Raw genomic sequence first — 25,521 nt, 5'->3', positions numbered from 1 at the left:
CCCTGATTTGATAAACTGGAGGTCAGCTCTTGCTGAGGAAGTCTTAAAGAAAATTCCTCTCTGAAATCCACTGATGGCAGGTGGTACTCATTCCTTTGTCCAAGGAGGTTTAACAAAGCTCCTTATTATTTCTATTTGTTAATACTCTCTGGTGGGCTTATGTTTTTATATCAAAGCCTGTTCGAGGTGCATCTTCCTCTCCAAAAGCATTCATTTTTTGTAAAGGCCTTCCACTTCCAGAAAAATATTCCTTCAGCTCTGCTCATACAGTCACTAGGCAATGACAGTTATCACAGGTCCTAGGCAACTTGAATCTTCTTGGAAAGTTTTGAAAACTTCAGAGGATTTTTTAAAGTTGGATCCACCTTCATACTTAGCCTTGCTTGAGAAGGGAGTGGGACACAAGGACCCCAATGGATCCCATTACTCCTGAAGTTTTCTTTCATGTGTCATCTGATGTCTTGTGGTGTACGTGCTAACGTGCTCATGTGCCATCTCAGCAGTTACTTAGATGGGGAAGTAAAGAATACATGTGACTTTCCATGTGTAAGTTTTTCTATAAATATTGAACAGTAACCTATTCTTGTTTCATTCTAATATTCCCTAGTTAAAATCTGGAAGAGAAAACTTGAAGAAGAGTATAATCCGTATGCACTGGAACTGGAAAAGAGCGCAGCTGCTGATATGCTGTTAGCAAATCTGGAAGAGCATCAGTAAATCCACATCCAGTTCTACTGGGCTTCTAATCTTCTTCTCCTAGGAAGAGGGTAGCAAAATACAATATTTTAAGAAATTTATGAAGTCAGTTAAGTGAAGTACTCTGAATCCCTTTAAGTAAAATACACAGTGGAGCACATGAGGCACTGGCTAATGCTTCTATGGTGTACGTATTTGGATTATTACTATAGCAGGTGACAACAGCAAATTGTCTTAGTCTCAAACCACTTGAATTTGCTTGGTGTATTTTAATGGTTTATTGAACTAACATTGATTTCTTGGTGATGCAGTATACTCAAAAGATTATTTTATTTGGGAGGAGATTCCATGGGTGAGAAAGCCATGACCTTATGGGGATTGCTTAACTTTTGTTTTTAGAACTTAAGCTGTTTTTTATTTTTGGTTTGTTTTTTGTTGATTTTGTTTTTCTTCTAAATAAACCTGCTTAGGTGGGTAGGCTGGCATCAATGTTACTTTCTGCCAGTCAGCAAGAAATTAATTCTGAGCAGGCAGCTTAATTTAAACTAGTTAAGGAAGGCCATGATGTCAAAGTTCTCAGTTCTTCTGTTCTTCTGGGATCATACAGCAGGTGTAAAGGAGAGAGCATGGACTGCAAAGCTCCGAAATTCCTGAAGTGAAAATGCTCTGCTTAGAAATTTTATAAAGTTTATTTAGTGTAAAATGATGATGTTTCTGATGCTACTGAGACTCGTTTATCATAGGTCCTGCTTTCAAGGGCAGCGAATGTGTGAGCCTGCTATCCTGTCTGAACCTTCTTTATGCCATCAGACTCCTCATTCCTTCAGTTGGGGGTTGAGTTAGTGTACATATGTAAGAGGTTTTGGTCAATCTCAGTTTGTATGTAGGGTAGGGAAAATTTATATCTTAGAGGAAATAAAAATTTTTATCTTATGGGAAATAAAATTTCAAGAACAAAATGTGTTCAATAATGGTGGTGGAGTGCCTTAATGGGAATGTGCCATGGTTGTGACTTACATAAACTCTTCTGGGCGGACACTTAATGATACTTGAAATGTCAGTTTTGAGTAAGAACATTGGCAAGAGAAGCCATCATTAAGCTGAAATGCACAGTTGGTCACTAGTTACAATAATGGTCTCTTTATATTAGTTTCTTCTAATCTTAAATGGAAATTTAAGGTGAAGAATATCAATGATGAAAGATGGTTTTGGCCAGCAGCTATTCTTGGTCCAAAGGTAAGTTGTGACTTACTTGTGCCACTTTGATACACATCAAAAACTCTGAAACTGCTAATCCTAGCCACTACATGTGTACTAGGTCTGGCCAAGATGGAGTTGATTTTCTCCACAGCAGCCCGCAGAGCTAGGGAGGCGTTGGTAACACCAGTCTTTTGTTCACTACTGAGCAAGTGCTCCCACAGCATCAAGGCTGCCTCTCCAACATTTCCACCCTCAACAGTAGGCTGGGGGGGTAGGCAAGAGTTTGGGACAGAGGCAGGACCGCTGACCCAAACTGACCATACCATACGACATTGGCAATGTAAGCTAAGAGAAGGGAGCAAGGTGAAGAGGAGGGTGGCATAGGGCATTCTTTATGACAACATTTGTCTTCTGGAGCAACTGCTACATGTGCTGAAACCCTATTTCCCAGGACATGGCTGGACAGCACCTGCTGATGGGAAGATCAGAATAATTTTTTTGTTTTCATTTGCTTCCACACATGGCATTTGCATTATTAAACTGCCTTTATCTTGATCCACAGGGGATTTTTTCCATCTCATTTTCTATATGCCTGTCCTGTTGAGGAGAGGAGTGATAGAGAGGCTTGATGGGCACCTGGTGTCCAGCCAGGGTCAACCCAACCACAACATGGAATGGGGACCAGGTGGTGAAGACCACATTAAGAGCTGTTTTTTTTTGGCTGTATTTTCTATTTTGGCATACTGCAGAAGAGCATGAGAAATTACTTTGGAAATATTTATTGTTCAAAATCTTAGGGAGTTATTTCCTGTTCTTAAAATATAGAAAAAATAATCACTATAAGGGGGAACAGCTGTGTTCAGTAATTCCATTACACAGATATGTTTTTACAAAGTTGAGCTAAACAAAAAATACGGCAACCTCCTTTTACTGCTTGCAGTACTTTGCTGCAGAGGCAAGGCAGAGCTTAGCTGTGCTCATCTAAAATTCTGACCTCAATCTTAGAACACTTTACCTTCCCACTCAGCACCACAGAATTAAACTTAAATCTGCTCCAAATGTACTGAACAAATAGGGGAGGGACACTATAAGAAAAGTATTTCCCTCTGAGCATTGGTGTCAGAAGTCTGCGTCAGCATGAAATTATGATTGCCAATGTGAAAAATAGGGGAAATGGTTTGTGTAAAAGAATTATCATCCTTCATGTGTTGGCCACAAGGTGGTCTGGTATTAACTAAAAAAAAAAAAAGGGTAATTCAGGAAAGTTTTAGAGGGAGGAGAATGCTTTCTTTAATGTGAAAAATTTAAATCTTACCAGTTAGGGGATAGCTTCTGGATAAGTATGAAGGTTTCTGCTATTGCTAGGAGCAGCTGTCCCCATGGACACAAGCTAAAGTGATTCCTAGGTGGCATCTTACGTGCTTACAGGTTGTTTAAAACCACTGAGACGATTAAGACAGAGAACTTGAATTACACCTCAGACTTGTTTATTAGATGCAGAAGGACAAAACTCTGAAAAGCAACGCAGTAAAACAGTGTCACTGTGGATTTAGTAGGTCCTCACATTTTCAGTCTGCACTTGTTCACTAGGAATATGTGAACTTGATGCAACTGTAGTCTTAGAATTCATTCAACATAGAATTTTTTAAAGCTAAAAGACTGTTAGTCTAATATAGAAGAACAATCTGCAAAAAATCAGGATTCTACTTTAACTGAAGGGCTTTGTCACCTGTGTTTTGAGCATCTGTCAGAAGTATGAAAACTTTATTACCAAAGGAAATGTGTTTGAAGAAATGAACTTGCTGACACCAGAAAGGAATGCTCTTCAAAACACTGGGAACAGAGTGTAAGGGCAAACACATTAAGAGAAAATAAATGGGCCAGTTTAAGTGCCTTCAAATAAATGTGATCCACACCTTATTATCTATAAATCATATGCCAAGATCCTCAAGCCCCAAATTAACTTTGCTTAATTAACTCAAAACAGAAGCCAGACATCATATTACTTTGTTTAAACAGCACAAGTCTTACTAAGACCACTTTTGTTCCTTATTAAGCTGAAAAAAAAAAAAAACCTAATCAGGAAACCAGGGAGAGTTCCAGCACTGGATGGGTGGCCTCTCTTGTAGCATGTTATTCTTTGGTGCACTGTAGATATACTCTTCCACCTCAGGCTTCAGGTGATTCTCTTGAGTTTTAATGCCAGCACTAGTGCTTGTAAATACCTCTTAGAATGCTTGATATTAAGAGTATTGGGTACTCTAACTTGCATACATTTCTCCTTCAGGCCTGTTTCTTCCTTTGTCCACTAGAGCCTATTTTTCTTGTTGCAGCTCTCCTGAAGAAGAAAAAGTTCAGAATGGTGTTAATGTTACTTTAAAAATTAAACTGGGGTTTAAAGGTTGTCTATACTAATGGTTCCACATGCAAGCAGCATCTGTCGTATCCAAGAGTTAGAACCAATATTACTTTTGATAACTGTTGGAGAAAAACATTAAAAGCTAAGTATGGATTATTTTTAAAGGAAGGCCACCTTTGATTGACAGTACCATTTATGAAGTCTAGTAATCTCTGCAACCGATTAGTCTATAGACATGATTAAATTAATCTACTATATTCAGTGTACACAGACTTAAAGTTTGGGGCAGGATGAAAACTATTGACTGATTAGCACTTGGTTAGTGGGGTGAAGGAGCAAGCTGACATATGTCATTGATAAAATAAATTTTACTGCTGATAAGGTCAAGAATGACAATGTGCACAGGACCACAACACTCTTATATAAATAGATTGGGTTGTGTCCTGGTTTCAGCTTCAGTAGAGTCAGTTGTCTTTCTAGGAGCTGGTACAGTGCTGTGTTTTTGATTTAGTATGAGAATAATGTTGATAATACACTGATGTTCTGGTTGTTGCTGAGCAATGTTTATACCACATCAGGGACTTTCGGGCCTGGAGGCTGGAGAGGCACAGGAAGCTGGGACCAGGCACAGCCAGGACAGGAGACCCCAGCTGCCCAAAGGGATATTCCATACTATGTGACATCATGCTCAACATATAAACCAGAGAAAAGTTAGCTGGAGGATCACTGCTTGGGCAGGGGCTGCGCATCAGTTTAACAAGTGGTGAGAACTGCGTTGTGCATCACTTGTTTATATATTCTTTTATTATTATTATCACCACATTATTTTCCTTTTCTGTCCTATTAAACTGTCTTAACCCATGAGGTTTACCTCTTCACCAGTTCTCTCACCTATTCCACTGAGGGGGGTGGGGATGGTGAGCAAAAAGCTTGTGGTGTTTAGCTGCCTGGCAGGTTAAACCACCAGGTTGCAGAAGTGTCATAGGCTGTTTATAAAATTGGGACCGTAGTGCATCATCTAGCAAACACGGTAGGAGATACCTTTTCCAAAAATTCTTACCCATGTTCTCCGCCAGTTTTGCATCATCTTGTCATGCTCACTGATGGCACTTCTCCAGGTATCAAATTCTTTGGTCCATCCATCCTGACCAGCACTATCTGAAAATTGTACATGGGATGATTATGTAAGTATGTCATGAAGAAGTAAGTTGGTGGCTATTCAGTTGCAGGACTTCCTGTGGAGGCCTGGGCTAGAAGGACAAAAGCCACCATCTCATCCTTCATTTTGCTCTAACTCCTCTAATGTTACTTGGAAGTAAGTTCTATTCAAATGGTCATGCTGCTTCCCCTCTGCAGCAAACTTTGTAGCCTCCAGAGTAAACAGTTTCAGTGCCTTTATCTGTGATTCAAGATCTAGAAGATACAACCTACAAGTTTAAACCGATCTAAGAAGCACAGGAACACTACAGTTTGATAATACCAAGCCTGGGGAGAAGAACGATACAACACAGCTGACACTGTCCAGTTTGCAGTTTCCCCATTTTCCAGTAAAGTTATGTGTTTATTCCTCATTCCATTGAGAACTTAAGAAGGGCTATTCTACTGCGTCTTGATAAAATTCTAATACTATTTGCCAGTTTTTCCTCACGGAGTGTAAAACTGTGGTGGTGACATACACAAATATAATATTTTGTGGTTATCCTTCAGGACTCTAGCAACAGCATATAATGCTTTCGGAGCACAGTGAAAACCTCACTGTTTTATATTTACAGTATTTTCATGGAGATGCTGTCTATTCTGCTCCTGAAACAGACTTAAAAGTAACTGGAGTGATGGCAAGACACCTTGTGTAACTCCTACTGCTTTGCTTTGTCACTGAAAAAAACTCAGAGCTGTTACTAACCAGGTAATTAAAAATATTTCACTTTTTCCTTCACCCTGCTAAGAAAATCCATACTGTTATCTTCATTGCCTCTGCTGTCTTTTTAAAAACTATTCAGACCTTCTCCATGCCTGGATAAGTTGTTCTCAAAATCTAGTTGTGAATGACACTCAAGTTGCATTGGTCAGTTCTTGGTACCTGCAGACCTTGCACAGCTGCTGAGATTTGCTAACTGACCTCCTGCCCAGTTAGTGTCTGATTGAAGAGGTAGGAACTGACCTCACCCAGCTACAGGTAATCTACTAACCATCAGATTTTTTAAAATCCTGGGTGGTGGGGATTTCTCTTTACCATCTGACCTCCTTGGCATTGAAGAATTTTTCTACATTACACTGTGGAGTTCTGGCAGGGTACCTGTTTTTAACTCTCCAGTACTCATCTAGCTTCCAATTTGTGTCCATTAGTTTAGCAGGTTTTGTTTAATTTCCACACCATAACTTCTAGTTTGTACATTAGTCCTTTGTGGGAGTGGGTGGAAGGAGGAAGTTTTATGGCTCTAAAATATTTTCATAAACAATTGAATATCAATATGGCAAACAAGAGTTACAGTCTTCAGATATGCACCTTCTATGGGTGACAATTGCAGAGCTTTTCTCATACCAGGGTCAGGCCAAACATGGCACACATTTAAAACCAACCTACCTTTTTCTTCCACTGTGATGCGCACTTCTGATGTCGTGTTCCCAGCTTTGGAGATGAAAGAACATTTATATTCTGTATTTTCTGATACCAAATCTTTCACCCAACTTAGAACATGCACTCTGCCATCAAACAGCATATGAGATTGCTCGGTGATGCAAGCCTTCATCCTCTCTCCATTCTTCTTCCAGACAAAATAGGAGCCACTGGGACCTGTAAAAATGTCAGCTTATTTCATAAGAAAATACGAAGTTTTGAAAAGAAAACAAAAGCTTAAGGCTTCAAGATTAGGCTCAAAAGCATAAATAGTTGATTGCAATGTTTCTTAGTTTTCTTCAGCTGAAATTCTGGGTACCAAAAACCTGGAATAAAAAGGAGCTAGTGCTGTTCGTTTCAGTTCAAGCCAGTTATAAATGAACTTACGTATATTATACAAAGGAATTCTGTCTGGATCCTCACAAGGGGGAACTTTTACCTCACAAACATGATAGAGCAGATGAGGAACAGCAGCACCACCTGCCTATACAATTAGAACTAGGCTACGTTACCTACTGCTGATCAAGCTAACTTCTGGTACAAAGCTGGAACCATCTGAGACATGCCTTGCAAAATCTGAAATAAAGGCCAGGAGGGGAGAAAGCTCGAGAACTCAGTGTGTCAAAGATGACAGAATTAATAATGAAAGAAGCAGAACGGGAAAAAGCACAGAAACATTAGTCACAACAGGCAATGAGGCAAGACAGAACGTGGAAGAAGTTTGGATCAACAACAAAGAACCATCTAATATTTTAGCCTTGTTGCTATTATATTATTCATCTTAACCTGTGAGGACAGAATTTGAATAAATCAGAGACTGACAGTAGCCCAGAGGACAGAACAGCTGTTCCCAGAAAATTAGCAAGGTTGGCTAAAGTGTACTTGGCAGTATCAGAAGCTTTTCATTTGAAAGAAAGACATCCAGGCCAACCAGTACTTTGCAGTAATTCTGATGTTTATGCCTATTTTTCCCTCAGGCTAGGATCCAAACTAGCCTTAGCAAGAGAAGATAGAAATTCGGGGTAAAAAGAAAATATTTTTGCAAGTATGTCTTGAGAGAACAGGTAACGTACTACAGAACTCAGCTTTTGCTGTGAGCATTTCAGATAGCAAATCAATGTGGCATTTTCCTGTAGAAGAAGACTTGATTTCCTGGTCAGTGTCCTGAAATTAATTACATTTTAGATAATCATGCAGGCAGACCAAAAAAAAAAGGTAGCTTTTACATCTGTGCACTTCTTCAGTATATTGTGTTAAATTATTAAATCTTTTGGAAATAATATACTACAAATATGGAGACATAAATTACTAGTAAGGGTGAATGATAGAGAACATGAGGAAAAAGAGAGGGAAGTGGCACCATCTCTTAAGAAAGACTGACAACAGCTCTGGCAAGTGGGGAAGGCAAGCACATACTCACTAAAAAAAAAAAAGAAGGGTTCTATAGGTGATTGTACTTACCCTACCATTACCTGTAGGTAGGTTACGTGTTGCTAAAATCATGGTAAGTCTGGAACCAGGGACAAATTATTTCAGTAAACTCATGCTTAAGTTGGAATTGGGACAAATGGGAGGAACGGTAAGGAAATACACGCACAACAGAACAACAGAAATTGTTAAATAATAATACTAATATTAAAAAAGGGCTTTGAAGAATAGAAACCTACCTTCAAACCCACCCTGTATTATACTTCCTAACAGATGCATGAAGTCTGACACAGCATTAATACAGCAATAAAATTAAGCAATAGCATTTGCAGATTTCAAGCTGTCTTGCAGAAGTTAAGACCAACTTGGCCACAGTGAAGACCAACGAGAAGAGGGAATCGCTGTAGCAGAAGCCTCAGGATGAACTTCCCAAGCCTGGCAGAGCTGCTGCTCTAGCATTGTAAAGCTAGAAGCTCGGTGCTTGAGTAAACCCACAAGCTCACAAGTTTTACTTGCGGTAGTTCAAGCTCCATCACGTACGGCCGTCACCTGAAACCAGGAGCTTGAAAAACACCATTTTTGGGCCACGCGAGGAAGTTCAGTGCAGGCCACTTCCTTCAACTTACTGCAGATGTTGTTATTCACATCAGAGAACCTGCTCAGTTTTCTGGTGCTAAAGACAACAATTGCTCTGGAAATCTGCCAGCAGCTCAGTTTAGACACACATTTCACCAGAAGATTAAAATCCAACAATTTCCTCATCTGGGAAATCTTGCAAGCTGTGTTGTTTAAGGTTGGTCCCTGAACAAGTTTCAACTGGACGATTTTACCCTACCTTACGTTTCCTGTGCAGTCACAGGCAGTGGAAATCCCCACAAAGTAACACTCACACAAGTTATCTGAGAGCAAAATCTGGGTTCAAGCCCTAGTCAGGCAGTGTTTTGTTGCAGTTTATTCCTGATTTTCAGGCACTGTGCTATTATTTTCTCTACTTTGATTTCTTTTTCAGGATGGAGCAACAGGAAAAAAAATACACTGTGAAACAGTTTAATCTGCAAAAACTTTGAATCACATTTGCTCAATGCAAATTTTGTACAACTCTAGAGTAAGATAAAAAATATTTCTCTAACCATTACATCTGAGTCTGAATTTAAGACAAAGGAAAATATTATGAACATACACTCTGCATTTGCTACAATACAAATTAATTACATCTCTAGTGCAAGATTTAAATATGAATTTCAAACATACTCGGTCTACTTACTCTGCCATCCGATTTAAGAATGCTTGAAAGATTTAAAAGAAGTCATTAAAACACAATATTCAAGCGGAAAAACAGCAAGTCAGTCTCGATATGCAAGTAGCTATGTTTAAGCAACAATGAAAGATAATACAGACAGTTAACTTTCAAAACATTGTTTCAGTCTCAGTAAAAATGCTATTAATAATCAACGTCACTACCTTAATGATTTTAGAAGGGGAAAGTTTAGCAATTATCATACAAAATAAAAAAGCCTTGCTGCGCTGTCTGAACTACCCCCTTTTCTCTGCATAAGCCCTTCATAGTTTCCAGTGTCTGTGGAAGTGTTTTCTGATTTTCCATATAGATTTCATTTTCTATACCTCTGCTTTCAGCAATTGAGTGAAATAGTACTGCCCAGGTACTAACAGCTCAGGTACTGTACAGGTAGTTTCTGCTGGCAAAATGGGTTTTGTGACCTACACCAAGTTGGGCAGGTTTGCGCAAACCACCTATTTAATAACAGATGATTTTGCCTCAAGATTTTCCACAGGGAAAAATTTCAGCTGCTATAGATAGAGTTAAAAAAACACCGCAGCTGCTTGTAAACTTCTGTCCACAGTCTACCTGCGTTGGTGTAAATTTGATCTTAGGTTAAAATCAACCAACCCATCAATAAATCCAGCTGTAAGAATACAGCTACAGATTGCAGGCAGCGTGCTGATGTCCCCTGCTAAACTGTACAAAATCACGCATTTCACAGTATCACAGTATCACACAGTATCACAGTATGTTTGGGATTGGAAGGGACCTCAGAAGATCATCTAGTCCAATCCCCCTGCTGGAGCAGGAACGCCTAGGTGAGGTCGCACAGGAACATGTCCAGTTGGGTTTTGAATGTCTCCAGAGAAGGAGACTCCACAACCCCCCTGGGCAGCCTGTTCCAGTGCTCTGTCACCCTTACTGAGAAGAAGCTTCTTCTCAAATTTAAGTGGAACCTCTTGTGTTCCAGCTTGATCCCATTACCCCTTGTCCTATCATTGTTTGCCACCGAGAAAAGCCTGGCTCCATCCTCATGGCACTCACCCTTTATATATTTATAAACATTAATGAGGTCCCCCCTTAGTCTCCTCTTCTCCAAACTAAAGAGCCCCAGCTCCCTCAGCCTTTCTTCATAAGGGAGGTGCTCCACTCCTTAATCATCTTTGTTGCCCTACGCTGGACCCTCTCCAGCAGTTCCCTGTCCTTCTTGAACTGAGGGGCCCAGAACTGGACACAATATTCCAGATGTGGTCTAACCAGGGCAGAGTAGAGGGGAAGGAGAACCTCTCTCGATCTACTAGCCACCCCCCTTCTAATACACCCAAGGATGCCATTGGCCTTCCTGGCCACAAGGGCACAGTGCTGGCTCATGGTCATCCTGTTGTCCACCAGGACCCCCAGGTCCCTTTCCCCTACACTGCTTTCATAACAGGTCATTCCCCAACCTATACTGGAACCTGGGGTTGTTCCTGCCCAGATGCAGGACTCTACACTTTCCCTTGTTAAATTTCATCAGGTTATTCCCCGCCCAACTCTCCAGCCTGTCCAGGTCCCGCTGGATGGCAGCACAGCCTTCTGGCGTGTCAGCCACCCCTCCCAGCTTGGTGTCATCAGCAAACTTTTGCCATATACACGTCAAATTGTAACACACAGCATTCAAGAGAGCTTTGGGATATGTATTTTAAAGCAAGAGATTAGGGACTGAGTAGAGCTGAGTGACACAGGGCTGGGTGTGGGGCGAGGGGAGTCCCGGCCAAGCCAGCTCCAAATGCTGCAACCTGCCATTTCAAAAGCAACCCTGCTAACCTGTGCCCTGCGACGCTCAGAAGCGCTAACCCATTGCTGTTGCTTTTTAGCACAGTGTTTTTCCTAGTTTTTAACATGGATCTTGAAGGGTTATATTAAAGCAAGGCTTCCCTATAAATAGTTCAGAGAAGCACTTCGAGATAGAGGCAGGTGAGCATGATCCATCAGCAAGCCTAAACCTCTTAAAGCTTTTCTAATCTCTGAAGGCTGACAGCAAATAGAGAGCCAGTGAAGATAACTGACAGGTATCCCACAGATAAATTCTAGCAGGGTAAGAAACAGTCTTTTTCACAGATTCCTGTCCTCCAGACACAGAACTGCTAACAGAGGATATGCTCAGTGACAGGAGCTTTAGGTTTAGGAAGAAACTCCCTTGTATTCCTCAATACCAAAACCCCTTCCAAAACTCACAACATACAGTAGATGAAAAGTGTCATCTGGATTTAATGCTTGCTGTCTAGCTTGCAGCTATGGCTTGTACTGAATGCTACTGAACTAAACATCCCAGATTTCAGAAAACCAAGATCATACAGGATGTCCTCTCATGCAGAGCAGGGATTAAGTTTTAAAAAGACAGTATAATCTGGGTGCAGAAGGATTATTTGAAATCAGAGATCAAAGTTAGCACAGGAAAAGCTTAGTCAATCATTAATATGGAAGACAAACCCCAGCATCACCCACTCCATGAATAAAAGTTAGATTTAAGGCTCGTCACAGTTTCCTATGTTGTAAGAGTCTGAGCTGCTGTTGCTGACAAGCTAATGAAATAACAAATAAATAGTAAATGAAGCAATCGGGAGGGCAACAGATTGTGGAAGTAAGAATCTTCAAATCTAGACAAGCTTCTTTACACTTTTCTGATAATACTGTACAGTGTAGGCAACTTGTATCTCAGACACCAAAAACCACAAACCAAGCACCAAAAAAAAAAAAACCTACAGAAAGAAAACAGGTTTGGTCTTTTTTTTTTTTTTTTTTCCTTTGTAGGGGCAATACATTCTAGAAAACAAACTGGAAAAAGCTTGACAACAGTGAAAAGAAAACTTAAAAAGTCAAGGAAAACAGATGTCTCTGAAATGCCAACAAAGAGCATTACTTCAAACACCAAGTAATTCATACTGAAGGCTGCATGACATGCTCCTTCAAGAACCTGGTGCCTTTGTTAAATTCCTAGTCCTTTAGTGTAACATCTACAACACAAACTGATGCAGCCTTATCGAGGCAGATTAAAAGCAGGAACTGCCTCCTGTGAGATGCAAACCACGTAGAAGCTGGGAGCAGCAGCCGGAGACGATGCACTGTGTGTGCAGGTGACAATAGGACACGGCATCTGCCTTCTCAGGATGGAATTTTAAAGCTGATTGGCTCTGGCAAGAAATTTCTGCTGAAACAGTTAAAAAAAATGGTGACACCTACGTTCCAAATCAGCACCCAGTTAACCAGCCATGACACCGAAGGAATAATTATTACAAGTCTACAGGTTGTAGCTCTCATGGGGAAGACGAGAAAATTAAGTGTACAGGTGGTCAGTGTGCAAACAGGGCTGGTGGGGGCAACAAGGAGTTCTGAGGAATAAAGCATAAATATGAGTTTATGCTCCAGACACTCCAGCTCCAGTCCAAACCCATCACATCTCACTAGGCAGGACTGGGAAATCCAGCTTCTCAACCACAACCAGGGTCTATGAGTTAGTACCAGTGTACTGCTCCAAGCTGAGACATCACTGAATCAGTGTTGTGTATCAGCACAGAGAAAAACAGCGTAAATATTTATGTTGCATTGCAAAAGAATAAAGACTAAATTTGGAGGTCAAGTAAAACCTTGCAGTCAAACAGTGCATAGGAGCAAACATACAGCAAGGTGAATCTCTCTTCTGAGAGAAGACACATGCCAGAAGTAATTTAGAAATTACACTTGGTTCTCAAAGACCCCAATGTGAAGCAAACTTCTTTTATATATACCTAGTCATTCTATTAAAGCTGCCATGGGTTCTGCAATACTACTTTTTCTTGCCCTCTTGTAATCCCCCTTAATCATGGGTATCTTAAATTCCAATAGTGAGTAATGCCTGTTCTGTGACCACTTCAGTTTGTCTCTGAGATCAGTCCATGAAGCACCTGACTCCAGAAGTCACGTGAAATGCTGAACTGAACAACTGAGCAGCAAAGCTGCTCCTTGATGTGTGTACCACCCGTCTTCCTTCGTCTCAAGAGGCTTCTGGACAAAGTGTTTTCTCAAAAGGATGACTTACTCAAACTGTGCAGATACCACTCAAAAACTTCTAAACCATGCAACGGGCTTAATTTACCCAAGGCCTCTGCTGACATGAGATGCAGCTGATAAAATTCACCAATGGGTATACGAAAACATTTACTAACTGGTGTATGTGGGATAAATTACGACGTGCATGTAGTCTGAAGTGCTTTAAATAAATTACAATGCTAATAATTATGTGCAGGCTACACCTACCAGTCCTAACTGGACTGATTTCCTCATGGGGAGGAAGACACTTTAGTGTCTCTTCTTGTGTTTTAAGCATTTATAAATCACCAAAAGTCACACAAGAAGAGGTTTCCAAACTGCATCTTGTTATTTGTGGCAAAAGAAAAGCTTGTATCAATGCTTGAATCAATTGCACGCTGTGCAGGCTAAGTTTCCATCCAGCAGGAGAAAAAAGAAGAGGAAATCTTTTGAAGAAGAATTAAGATGACACTCTTGGTTCTACTCATCCTCCTTACTCTCCCCTTTTTAACTGGAGGTGCCTTAAGCTTGAAGAGTGTTTACCCTGAGCTTATTATAGTCCTTAAAAGAAAATAACGTACTAAAAAAAAAAAATAGAAAAAAGTGTTCCTCCTGCATGCCTTTCCATGTATATAGCTTGACCATAGCCTTTACATATAAAAGTAGGCATCAAAATAAATTTCTACAGAGATTTTTCAAAACCTGCTGCTGATGCCAGAATTTCAGAATGCAGCATCTATATCTTAGTCCTGATAGAAATTAGTTTTCAATTGTCTTACAGAAATCACCATGGAGAAAGCCATCAGAGCCAGGGAAACACCCATACTCTCAAAAAGGTGTTTGATGCCACTGTTGCTGCACAGAGCAGGATCTCAAATGGCCACGGTGGGCTCTGATGTCTGAAAAAATAAGTGCCAATGTTCTAGTAAGATAATTACAGCCCCAGGATATTGCAATCTAAAGCAACAAAAAGGATACTTTTTATGTCTGTGATTTTTATGCAAAAAGGGTCTGCAGTATTTACTTGATTTTGTAACCTGAAGTCAAAACTTCTTTTCTGTCGATATATCAAAGGAACAATCTTCACTTTTCAAGTTATCTTCTAGGTGCATCTCAAAATAATAAAAAACAGGTGGCATATCACAGATCTACACAAAGGAATGGTTTTATCGTACCAAGATGCCTTTAAATCAGTGCAGAAATCCCCGAAAGAGGCGATACAAAATCACAAAATAACAGCTACTATCAGATTACTGTAGCCAAAGATGCTGAAATGAGTTGTATGCAGACAACATGCGATAATTCATAAAGTGGGATGTGGAACTATTTAACAAGGTACAAGCTGAGCATCCCCATGTGAGGATAAACCAACCACGGGTTACTAAGCAACCATACAGATTAAAAGTCAGGAGTATTACTTCAACAAAGCATCACCAGGTAGATCTCAAAATATACTGCATAGAAATTTTAAAATTATTTTATGAAGTTCTAAAATGTTTGTGCAGTGGATTCAACTATTGTGAGAGATGCAGTTTTTTCTCTCTAGGCTACCATTTAAACCACTTTCCGGTTTCAGAAACTCATGATACATCTGTCCACAGGCATAATTATTAAGAAATACTAACAAAGGTGGGATGAGGCAGTGTTCTGGGGATTATTTTATACAACAGTTCACAAAAAGAAATAAAAGCTGGAAAACTGCAAGTGATTATAAAAACACAAGTATGTCCATGGAAAATGGCTCTTCGATATTTGTGTTCTTCTGCAAGTAGAACAAAGTAAGAGCCGAAGCAAGCTCCATTTTAAGATGCTGACATGCTCCAATTTAAACGCTGTAATTTGTAGTCCTAGACAAACGGTTTGTTGTCTGTCACAAAGCACTTTCCTAGGCAGGCTTGTTCTGCTCTGGGTGTTGCAGACCCCCCTGCCTCCCCAGACCCAGCTCTTTGACGCTGCACCGCATCAAACCACCAGGTTCTCCCAGGGCATCACAGGTGATGCAATCGACCTAAACAACCTTGCCCGAGAATGACTTTGCAAAGCCACTTCCAGAGAGAGAGCTTACTCATTTCTACAGACAAGTCAATCTCTGTCGGACAAGCTGCTCCTCCTCAAAGTGAGAAAACCTGTAGTGAATCACCTGTGATTCTGATTTTTGCGAGTTACAGATCATTTCCTGCACAGACATGGGGAAGTTTTCTCGCTCTTCCTTTAAAACTGCATGACCACATGGAACAGGCATGGTATGTGGGTGGTATCAGGTACCCATCTCAGTATCTCTATGAAACAGTGAACTCCTTTAAACTATATTGCTGAGTTTGCAGAACTTTTACATTCACACTCCCAGGGTTATTTTAATGAGACTGAAAAGTTAAGAAAAACTCCACTTTCAACATGGACTAAGGGAGGAGGTAAGAGTTCTTGATGCCATGGACACAGGGAGAGTCTGAATTTGCAGGTCAGAAATAATGTAAAGTATAATGTTTTGCACCGCTTCTGATTATAAATGCACTTAAACTGTTGCTCAGCATACTGAGGATATTCTAGTGTGTCACTGTCTGTGAAGTGATGGCCAAGCATGTACCACCCTACAGCTGGGGGAGGAGGTGCCAGGAAAACATCTTTAAGCAGAACCAAAACTGCTAGGAAAAGCCTGTTTCTGCTATACTTAAATTTAATAGAGCACCCCAGAGAAGCAGGTGCACACATCAACTCACTGCCTCCCCCCTGCACCAGATTGTGTAGTATTTTCTTCATATTATTTGAAGCCTGCCTCAAATGTCTTTAAAGGGGTTTTAAATTCTGTAATGGGAGAGAAACACATTCTATTAGAGAAAGTATACAGGGAACCTAATGTTTGCCACTGTGCATCTTGCAGACGTGTCTTTGGAGACCCGTGAAAGAAGCGCGACTCCTCAGGGTCAGGGTAGTAGAGAGAGGAACTGGGAGGCAATTTGTGAGGGGAAACGTATCCCTTTCTTTTCAGGAAGGGCAGGAGCACTCTATTATTGAAAAACTAATTTTGCAGAAAAAAAATAACAATACGTGTCAAGTGGCTGTTTGTGCTGTATCCACTTTAACTTCACATCCTCGAAAAGAGCCAGTTATGAAGCTGTAAATATTATCCTTAGGAGAGCTTTCAGATTAAAACATGTGGGATGAGTAAGAGAGAAGTAAGAGAACTCACCAACTCCTGCTGAATTTCCAGACAGCTTGAAGCAGACATTTACAATTATAAAAATGAAGAGATTCAGTAATTCTCATAAAAATAGCATTAGAAATCATTTATAAACAAGCTGCAGGTTTTTGACTGGATGACGTGGGAATCCAGGTATTTGCATCATACATCTGCTGATACCATATCCTTCATGCAGAAAACAACATACAGCGTTTAACTCTCCGCCAGTTTAATTTTGCCCTTCCGCTCCTTGCGAACACATTTTATCTCACATTCACAGCTAAGAGAAAAACAGCTCCACTGCAGCTGTATTTATATAAAGAAATATCAACAGGCACTGAAGGAATGTGAACAAACCCAAGTAGAGAGCTTCCTAGAAAAAGCATTCGCTTAGCCAGGACCCACAAAGGTAAATTTATACATCCTGACATGCAGGTCTTAGAAAGATGCAAAAGATCCACATCAGTTTGGTATGCTGGTTAGCTTTTTCTTTTAATCAATGGAATAAAGTTGTAATTCTGCGTAAGAGAAGGGTGTGAGGCATCAGCCAAACGCCTTGTTTTTCCAAAGGGACTACAACCCCCATCCACAACACAAAGTCCAATCCTTCACAGGTCTGGGAGAGAACTTACAATACTGACAGCTTTCAAAAAGCAGCATGTGAGTATCATGTGAAAACAGACATTGCTGGGTGAAAATCTTAAAACAAACTTCAGTTCCGTAGCACTCATGCTATTTTATGATTTTTTTTCATGGTGGGCAACAAAATGTTTCTGAACTGTCTATAGCAGCAGTGAACAAATTATTGCTGAAAGAACCCTGATCCAACTGTTGTTCTTTTTAGTAACGGAGATACAAATCGTGACTTTATTAACACCTACTCTAATAACGTTTTATGCATTTTGATCTGATTCCAGGTGATACTAACACACACTGACTCACAGACCAATATGAAACAATGCTACTTTTTAGAATTAATCTGTATCTGCAGTCTTTTCTTTCAAGGAATAAGGTTACACTTTAAGATCTGTTTAGATCCTTAGAATCTCACCTAGCTTAAAGAGGCAACTAGAATCCAAACACAAGCTGAAAGACAAATGTTGAATTTCTCTAGGAAAAAACCAAACAAACTTTGTCTTTCTCTTATACACCTCAGACAATACGTTCTTCATAAAATTGAAGTTGAAGTACTTTACCATTTCAAATAAGTTAAGACTAAAAAGGAGTAACTGACTTGGTCCAGAAAAGTACACTGAATTGAAATCCAGCTGAGGTGTATTTTTTTAAATGGCATGAACACTGCCAGTGAAAATGTTCACCTGCTACACATCCATACAATTGTGATTCAGCAAACTCCTTCAGCATGTGAGCGGGCCTATTAAAGCGGATTGACTACTAATATACTAAAGCAGGCTGCTAAATCAGAGCAGGCATTTTACAGTACAGGATTCACAGTGCCAGATTATCAGTATCAGCATGTTCACAATACATCCCAAAATGGTCTCAAAAAAAAAAAAAAAAAGGTAAAACATACAGAGTACATGTCAACATATATCTAAACCTGTAATGCAGAAAATGCTGTTTATACAGGGGTCCTCCAGCTTACCTGTGGCTTGGCAGAAGAGGTGGAAGGGTCCCCGGACACTAACATGCTGTGCCTGGTCACTTAGGAAAGGTGGCAACAACATGACCTTTACAGGGTCTGTGCCAGACCACGCGTCAGGCTGGGTACTGGTGGGTGAAGGTGAACCACTTCCCACACAGGACAAAAAGGAGGTACCAGTAGGAGGGAAAGGTATAGGAGATGAGGCTGTGTGACAGAAGAGGACAGAAAAGAAAAATAAAGAGGGTACTAAGGAAAGAAGTTGTAAGAAATACATCACACACTGAAGAAATAATGCAAAAAGACAATGAAATTTAGGAGGGTGATAAGAGGAAGTGTCCCTAGGCCCCTAGAGAAGAAAGCTTTCCTCCTTCACCCGCATTTCTTTCTCCATCCTTCCCATCCCCCTGCCCCTGGCAATAACCCATTCAAATATAGCTGAGAAGAGAATCTACTTCAAATTAATTACAAAGGTTTTTGCTTTTCCCCCTTAAACGAAACCACAAGGAACATTAGTACTTGCAATATGGAAAGCAGCGTCATTGTTTCAAGTTTCATAAGAGTCAAGATATAATACAATTTATTTTAATATTTATTCTGTTATATGTACATAATTAAAAATAGAAAAATAAAACCAAACTGAATCTTATAAAATATAAACTGTTTACACTAAGATGGTCTAAAATTATGTTCACATGAAAGTTCAACATAGAAAAGCAGCCCAGGCACACCGCTATTTACTGTTAAAATGTACTCTACTTCTAGCAATATTTACAGAAAGATGCCGTGAGAGGAACAATTCTTCAGGACTGTACCGCACAAAATGCTTTTACAGACAAACAGCGCTGCTGTGAACCAGGCTGAGAACAAATGCACACTTTCACGTTTGCAGGCATGATTCACAATAAACAGTTCAAACAACCGATTGAGCAGCTCCAGTTTCAGTCTCCAGTTGCACCAGAGACTGGAAGGTGTCATCCAGAAAGGGTGACACTGCAAAGATTTGTCACAAAAAGAAGCTGAGTTATTTCTGAATCTGGAAAAAAAAGGGGAAAAAAAAAACCAAAACAATCAGCAATGCTTTGTCATCAGGCTGTATTCCTAACAGTCCATTCCAGCCAGTCGCTAGCTGAATTGTGGTAGTTAATTCTTCTTGATTCCTGTTTCGCTTCCACAGTGCAAAAAACCCTCTCTCCATGTCACTGCTGACTGACAGCTGCTTGCCCCTACTGTTTCATTAAAAAAAAAAAAATAATCCAGTTTTGTATAGAAAAGAGAACACAACTATGTTCAGCTTGCTGATTGAGGGGGAAATTAAAAGAAAGAAAAACGAAAAAAGAAAAGCATTCCTAAATCTATTACCTCCTCCCTCCCTCTACACTTACTGCATGTTTTGTATTGATATTGTTGTACCTAAACTTCTAAGAAAGCAGCAAAGAAAAAAAGCCTTTAAACGAGATTATCCCTGAGAGTCTTACACAAATCAAGCCAATGCTATCCCCATTATACCTTAAAGTCTAAGATACTTAAAATGCAGTTAAGTTTAACCAACTAAAGAGACCTAGTGTGTCAAAACAAAGTGTAACATTAATCACTAGAAGAAAAAAAAAAAAGAAAAAAGAAAAAAGGAAAGAAAAAAAAAACATGTCCCAATCTGGACAAAAGTCTATAATTTACCAATCTGATAAACTAAACTTAATTTCCAATTTGGAATTAAAATGAAACTAGGTCTTTTTTTAATGGTGGCTAAAACCTGTGTAGACTGAAGTACTTTTAAAGCCAACTGAATTAGAAAGTTACTTTTATCCTACGGAAGAACAGGGCTGAAGAACAAGCAAGTAACTTCAGAGCGAAGCGCTCAGTGGGAGAAAAATTGGGAACAAACAAATGGTGATCTGAAACTGGCCATTTCTAAAAAAAAAAAAAAACAAAACCAAAAAGGACAGTACAACACAAGATGCTATGTTCTGCAGACAAGAACACCACTGCTCTAATCTGGTGAGATCTGAACACAAAGTGGCTTGCTGTACAGCTTAAGCATGTAAACCCCACTATGGCTCAGCTGTCATCCCCATGCTCTCCGTGCCCAGCTTGCTGCAGGACCGCAGCCGGTTTCCACCACTGAAATGGGCAATCGGGTCCTTCAGTCTCCCTCCGCATCCGAGTCGGCGTACTTGAGCTCGCACTTGACATCGAAGGGCTTGTCCTTGGCCTCCCGGGGCGCGGGCAGGTCCCCAGGCTGCAGCTGCCCGTTCCCGCAGTCAGGCTCAGTCTCGTAGCCGGTGTCGTGCGCTGGCTTCGGCTGCTCCCCGCTCTGGTGGCTGATGCTGCCTTGCTCCACCAGCGTCTCCTTCACACTCTGCTCACAATCAGAAAAATCTGACTTTTTCTTCTTACCAAGCAGCATGATAGACCGAAATTTCAAGCACTGCCCTGGCAAGTACCCTTTGTAACAGTTGTAGGAGAGCAGGCACAAGAACAGAATAAAAAAGAAGAGGAAGAGGAACATCAACAGGAAGTTATCATTCGACTTGAGGAACATCGTCTTTTCCGGGACCGCGTCAGGCATTGAGTTGAAGAGCTCAGTGTTGGAGGCCGCACTTGTTAGGACAGGGCCAATGGGCTTGGTCACTACCCTTGCTGTCGTTACCGGCACCATCTGAGTGGTCGAGGTGTGAGCAGCAGACCCCTCGGTTGACACAGCTGATACTTTTGGCACATCGCTATTACCTTCTGTTGGTGTGGCTGCCACAGTGGGGCCCAGCGTGGTATGCTGGATCTTTTTCAGTTCCAAAACATGCTTAGCCAGCACTTGAGAAAATTTCTTATTCTTCACTTTTTCTTCTGACAGACACTGGTAAACACCGCTGTCTCCTTCCGATAAATTGAAGATGAGCAGCGCCTTTTCCAGCAGACGGTACTTGGGGCTCTCCACTCTCAGCACATCATCTTTGAACTTCCAAACTACCTGTGCCAGATTGGACTTTTGAGAACACTTGAGTTCTGCTGTGCTCCCATGCTTGAATGTATGCTGTAGGGGATTCTCTCTTACTTTATCTGGAACATCAAAATAAACGTGCAGAGTATCAGCAATGATTCCTGTCTAATCCATACAGTTGCATGAGACTGTGCTATAGGCTTAACAGAAATGTAAAGATTATGGCATTCAGATTACCTCACAAGACCAAGATGACAGCATGCAAGAATCTTGGTGCAATACCAAGCTACAGCTGCATGCAAGACATCAAGACAGACTAAGAAACAGGACAGCTCAAACTGTAAGACAGCCTCCACCTCTAGGTAAGGATGAGAACTTGCTGATTCGCAACTGAGCATGCACCTGAGATGAGTCATTGTTTGATACAAGATGCTGTACTTGGTATTACTTTATATGCAAATAGTGCATTAAGCAAATCAGCAACTCCAAAATATCCAAGAAGAAAATGAACAAAGTGCTGTTACTCAACCTAAACTCTTCTAAAAAAAATATGAGCTCTTATGAACACCCACAATGTAAATCCATAAATTAATTAAACAACTAATAAGCAAAACTCTCATAGTGATCCAAAATAGAGAAAACTCAAACTCTTAAGCTTTGTTTACTGCACTAAATATCTCCTGTTACACTACTCTTTTTTAAGATCTCCTCGATCTTGTAGTAGCAGCACAGACTACAAAGAAGGGACCTGTGATTACTTGCCTTAAAGCACTATGGAGGGTACTTCAGCTGCTCTGTATCATGTCCTGAGTCCCCCGCCCCTCTCACCATAAAACCAGCTTTTTTCAGGATCATTGCATCTGATCCAGCAGCAATAACCAAGCACTTAACAAGGCTCACAGTAGAATGTCAAATGCTACATCACAGAGACAGAGGCCTCTGCCCTAGAAGTACTTATGGTAAATATTGCTTTCATTCAGAAGTCGCTGTTGAGGGGCCCACCTTCATTTCACAGGTTTGTGCACTGCACACTGCAATGTATACAAACAGACATTTTAAGACAACATGCAGGCTGTACAGATGCTCAAATACTCAAAAGCAGAATCTCATACCTATTAAAATATAAACGAGTGTCCAGATATTCACAAAACCCAAGCTGAACTAAACGCAGCTCTTTCATTACTCCACCTAGACATGGAAATAGCTCTTCAAAGACTAACTCACCAGAACAAGATGATGCATCTCCACCTATGTTCTGAATCCAGTTCCTGTAAAAGGAAGTCCAAGTATTACAACTTCAAATCTTGTTTCCTACAGCCTGACCATGCTCTTGTACTAAGACAGACGCATCTAAGCAGCATAAGCAGACATAGATGGACAGGAAAAAGTCCATATCTGAAAACATTCAGTTAAAGATATGCCAGCTATTGGTAAGGAGCAAGACTGATGCAACGTCAATTGTAAATGTAAGGTAATCAAAGGCTACCATTACCTTTCAACTTCACTTTCTTTAAAAATATCAACACAGGAAGCTTCAAGGGGTTTCCAAGCACAGTAAGGATCCCTTGCTAAAACACAGTCAACACAAGTGGTGTACTTGTCACAGAATGCCACCGGAGACTGAACCACACCAGAATTTGAACCAGCATAGAGGTATCTTCTGCCCTAAAAAAACAAAACAAAACAAAACACACAACAAAAAAACACAGCCAGTCACTTCTCAAAGCTTACAATCCAATCCGTGAAACAATTTAAAAATTATTAGAAGAGCTGCATACATACAGCCATGTTTGTAAAAACTGGAGCATGAGGGAATAAGCATTTTGATAAGTTTCCTTTCCAGAAATAAAAGCTAATCTTGAAAATATTCAGCAATGCTGGAAGTGTAAAAGGACAAAAGAACAAAAAACATGAAACGGAGTTTGTGAGAGTAAAAAATAACTATGTCTAACCGTAGCTTTGGCACACATTTTTTTCCACAAATACCAATTCACCAGCAATCCTCATAGAAGGCAAGACAAGCCTGTGCTGGCAGCATGGCTGCAGTAGTCACAGGCAAGCCTGAACAAGCAATGCTTGCTGTGTGCAGGACCTGCTCCTGTTAACCCAAAGCAGCCCTACAGCCATCAGCTCTTCTACCAGTCCGGTCTCTGCCACCACATCAGCATCAGCCTTACAAGAGTCAAGTGCAGCTGCCTGCTCACTAGTCAAGGAGGAGTGCTGGATGGTATCCAAAGGAACGAGCACCGGCATTGCACCGAGGAAAAGGGGGATGTAAACAGAAGGTCTGTCTGACCAGCTGTTGCAGGGGGATCCCAAACAAGTCTGACTCTGAGCACAGCGGGAAAAGACCACAGTGGGAAAAGACTCATCCCCAGCATCCTTCTCACAAAAGGTGGGCAGCTGCCTTATTTCACTCATCTATTTCAACGGTCAGGAAAATCGACAGCTAAAGGTAAATTGTGAACTTATATATTATCATACAAAGCCTTCCAGAAAGGGGCCTGCACTGCAACCCAAAACCACCAGTGACAGCCTCTAGTCCTTTCGAGAGGCTGTGCACAAAAAGCTGAACAGCACACCCCACCTTGGCAGTGGGTTGGCTTCATCCTGAGCAGAACACCAAGTGGATTTATCAGCACCCTACTGCAGTTGTCACGGCAAATGAGCCGGATCCAAGCACAGAGTGGCTTGGCCTGTATGGCAGCCATACAGATCTCAGTATGTAGAAATGTACTCAGGGGTGGTGTCTGCAGTGAGAATGCTTGACACTGGCAGGATGGATAATGGTCACAAAGTGATGGGCAGACATCCAAGGAAGATTTCTAGTAGAGAAACATTATTTAAAAACTTCATGTTTGTGGTATAGACTTCTAGTCTCAACATCAGAAACAAGCCCCATGAATGTAACTATATGGCTATGGTGGATCCTCTTACACAGCTCCTGGAAAACCCACAGGCTCGATTACTTCTCTAAAGTGTACACCAACACATGTAGCATGGGGAATGAACAGGAACAATTAGAGATCTGTGCAGGTTCACAGGGCCATGATCCCACTGCTATTAAAGAGATGTGGTGGGACAGCTCACATGACTGGAATGTTGTCATGGAGGGTGTCAAGGTTTAAAGAACAGGCTATGTACTTTTCAGAGAAGACAGGCCAGCAAGGTGAGCTGGAGGAGTTGCACTTTACGTGAGAGAGCAATTCAAATGTGTTGAATTCTGCCTAGCAGGGGTTAATGAATGAGTTGAGTCCATATGGGTAAAAATTAAGGGACAAGCCAGCAAGGGGGAGCCTGTCATGGGTGTTTACTACAGGCCACCTGATCAGGAGGGAGAAGTTAATAAGGCTTTCTATGGACAGGTGGAAGTAGCCTCACAATGACATGTCCTGGTTCTCATGGGAGACTTCAATCACCCTGACATCTGCTGGGAAGACAACACAGCTAGAAACACACAGTCCAGGCGGCTCCTACAGATCAGTGATGACAATTTCTTGACACAGGTGGTGGAGGAGTCAACAAGGAGAGGCGTGCTGCTGGACCTTGTCCTAACAAACCAAGAAGAACTGGCTGGAGACATGAGGGCTGAGGACAGCCTCAGCTGCAGTGACCATGAGATGGTGGAGTTCAGGATCCTGTGTGGAGGAAGCAGGACAGTAAGTAGAATTACAACCCTGGACTTCAGCAGGATGAACTTTGGCCTCTTCAAGGTCCTGACCGGAAGAATCCCATGGGATTCTAGAAGGTAGGGAGGTCCAAGAGATCTGGTTAATATTCAAACATCGGTTCCTCCAAGCTTGAGATCAGCAAGACATAAATCGAAGGGAGCAGGAGACCTGCATGGATGATCAAGGAACTTCTGACAAAACTCAAGTGGAAGAAAGAAGTTTACAGAGGTGGGAAAAGGGACAGGCCAGTTGGGAGGAATATAGGAATGTTGTCAGAGTACGTAAGGATGTGGTGAGGAAGGCCAAGCTCCACTTGGAATTAAATCTGGCCAGTGGTGTAAAGGACAAGAAGGGCTTCTTCAAGTACATCAGCAGCAAATGGAAGGTTAGAGAAAATGGAGGTCCGCTGCGAAATGAGGTGGGATCCCTGGTGATGGATGGCACAGAGAAGGCAGAGCTACTGAATGCCTTCCTCGCTTGATTCCGTCTTTACTGCTAAGGC

General features: G+C 41.1%; 2 protein-coding genes across 25 annotated transcripts in view; one reads left to right on the top strand and one right to left on the bottom strand.

The window, feature by feature from the left end:
- The window catches only part of SECISBP2 (SECIS binding protein 2), a 28,090-nt gene extending 26,435 nt beyond the window's left edge, over window positions 1–1,655 (top strand). For all 12 annotated transcript variants that reach the window (XM_065045756.1, XM_065045754.1, XM_065045751.1 and 9 more), the window contains one exon: window positions 608–1,655. In XM_065045756.1, the coding sequence (XP_064901828.1) occupies window positions 608–717 (110 nt within the window). In that variant the 3' untranslated portion in view covers window positions 718–1,655. The remainder of the gene's footprint in view (window positions 1–607) is intronic.
- A 1,706-nt stretch (window positions 1,656–3,361) lies between these two features.
- Window positions 3,362–25,521, bottom strand: part of SEMA4D (semaphorin 4D) — a 97,380-nt gene continuing 75,220 nt past the window's right edge. For 8 of the 13 annotated variants that reach the window (XM_065045761.1, XM_065045764.1, XM_065045765.1 and 5 more), the window contains 3 exons: window positions 22,841–23,013; window positions 22,573–22,616; window positions 18,982–21,467 (listed from right to left, as the gene is read on the bottom strand). In XM_065045761.1, coding sequence (XP_064901833.1) covers window positions 20,554–21,467; window positions 22,573–22,616; window positions 22,841–23,013 — 1,131 coding nt within the window. In that variant the 3' untranslated portion in view covers window positions 18,982–20,553. Of the gene's footprint in view, window positions 4,235–5,315; window positions 5,414–6,839; window positions 7,050–9,564; window positions 9,587–16,816; window positions 16,842–18,413; window positions 18,618–18,981; window positions 21,468–22,572; window positions 22,617–22,840; window positions 23,014–25,521 lie in introns of those variants that run through there. The other 5 variants (XR_010468914.1, XM_065045769.1, XM_065045771.1 and 2 more) reach the window with 5 other exon arrangements.

The sequence above is a fragment of the Columba livia genome, chromosome Z (genome assembly GCF_036013475.1).
Source record: "Columba livia isolate bColLiv1 breed racing homer chromosome Z, bColLiv1.pat.W.v2, whole genome shotgun sequence".
NCBI lineage: Eukaryota > Metazoa > Chordata > Aves > Columbiformes > Columbidae > Columba > Columba livia.
This window is presented reverse-complemented; position numbering and strand designations above follow the sequence as displayed.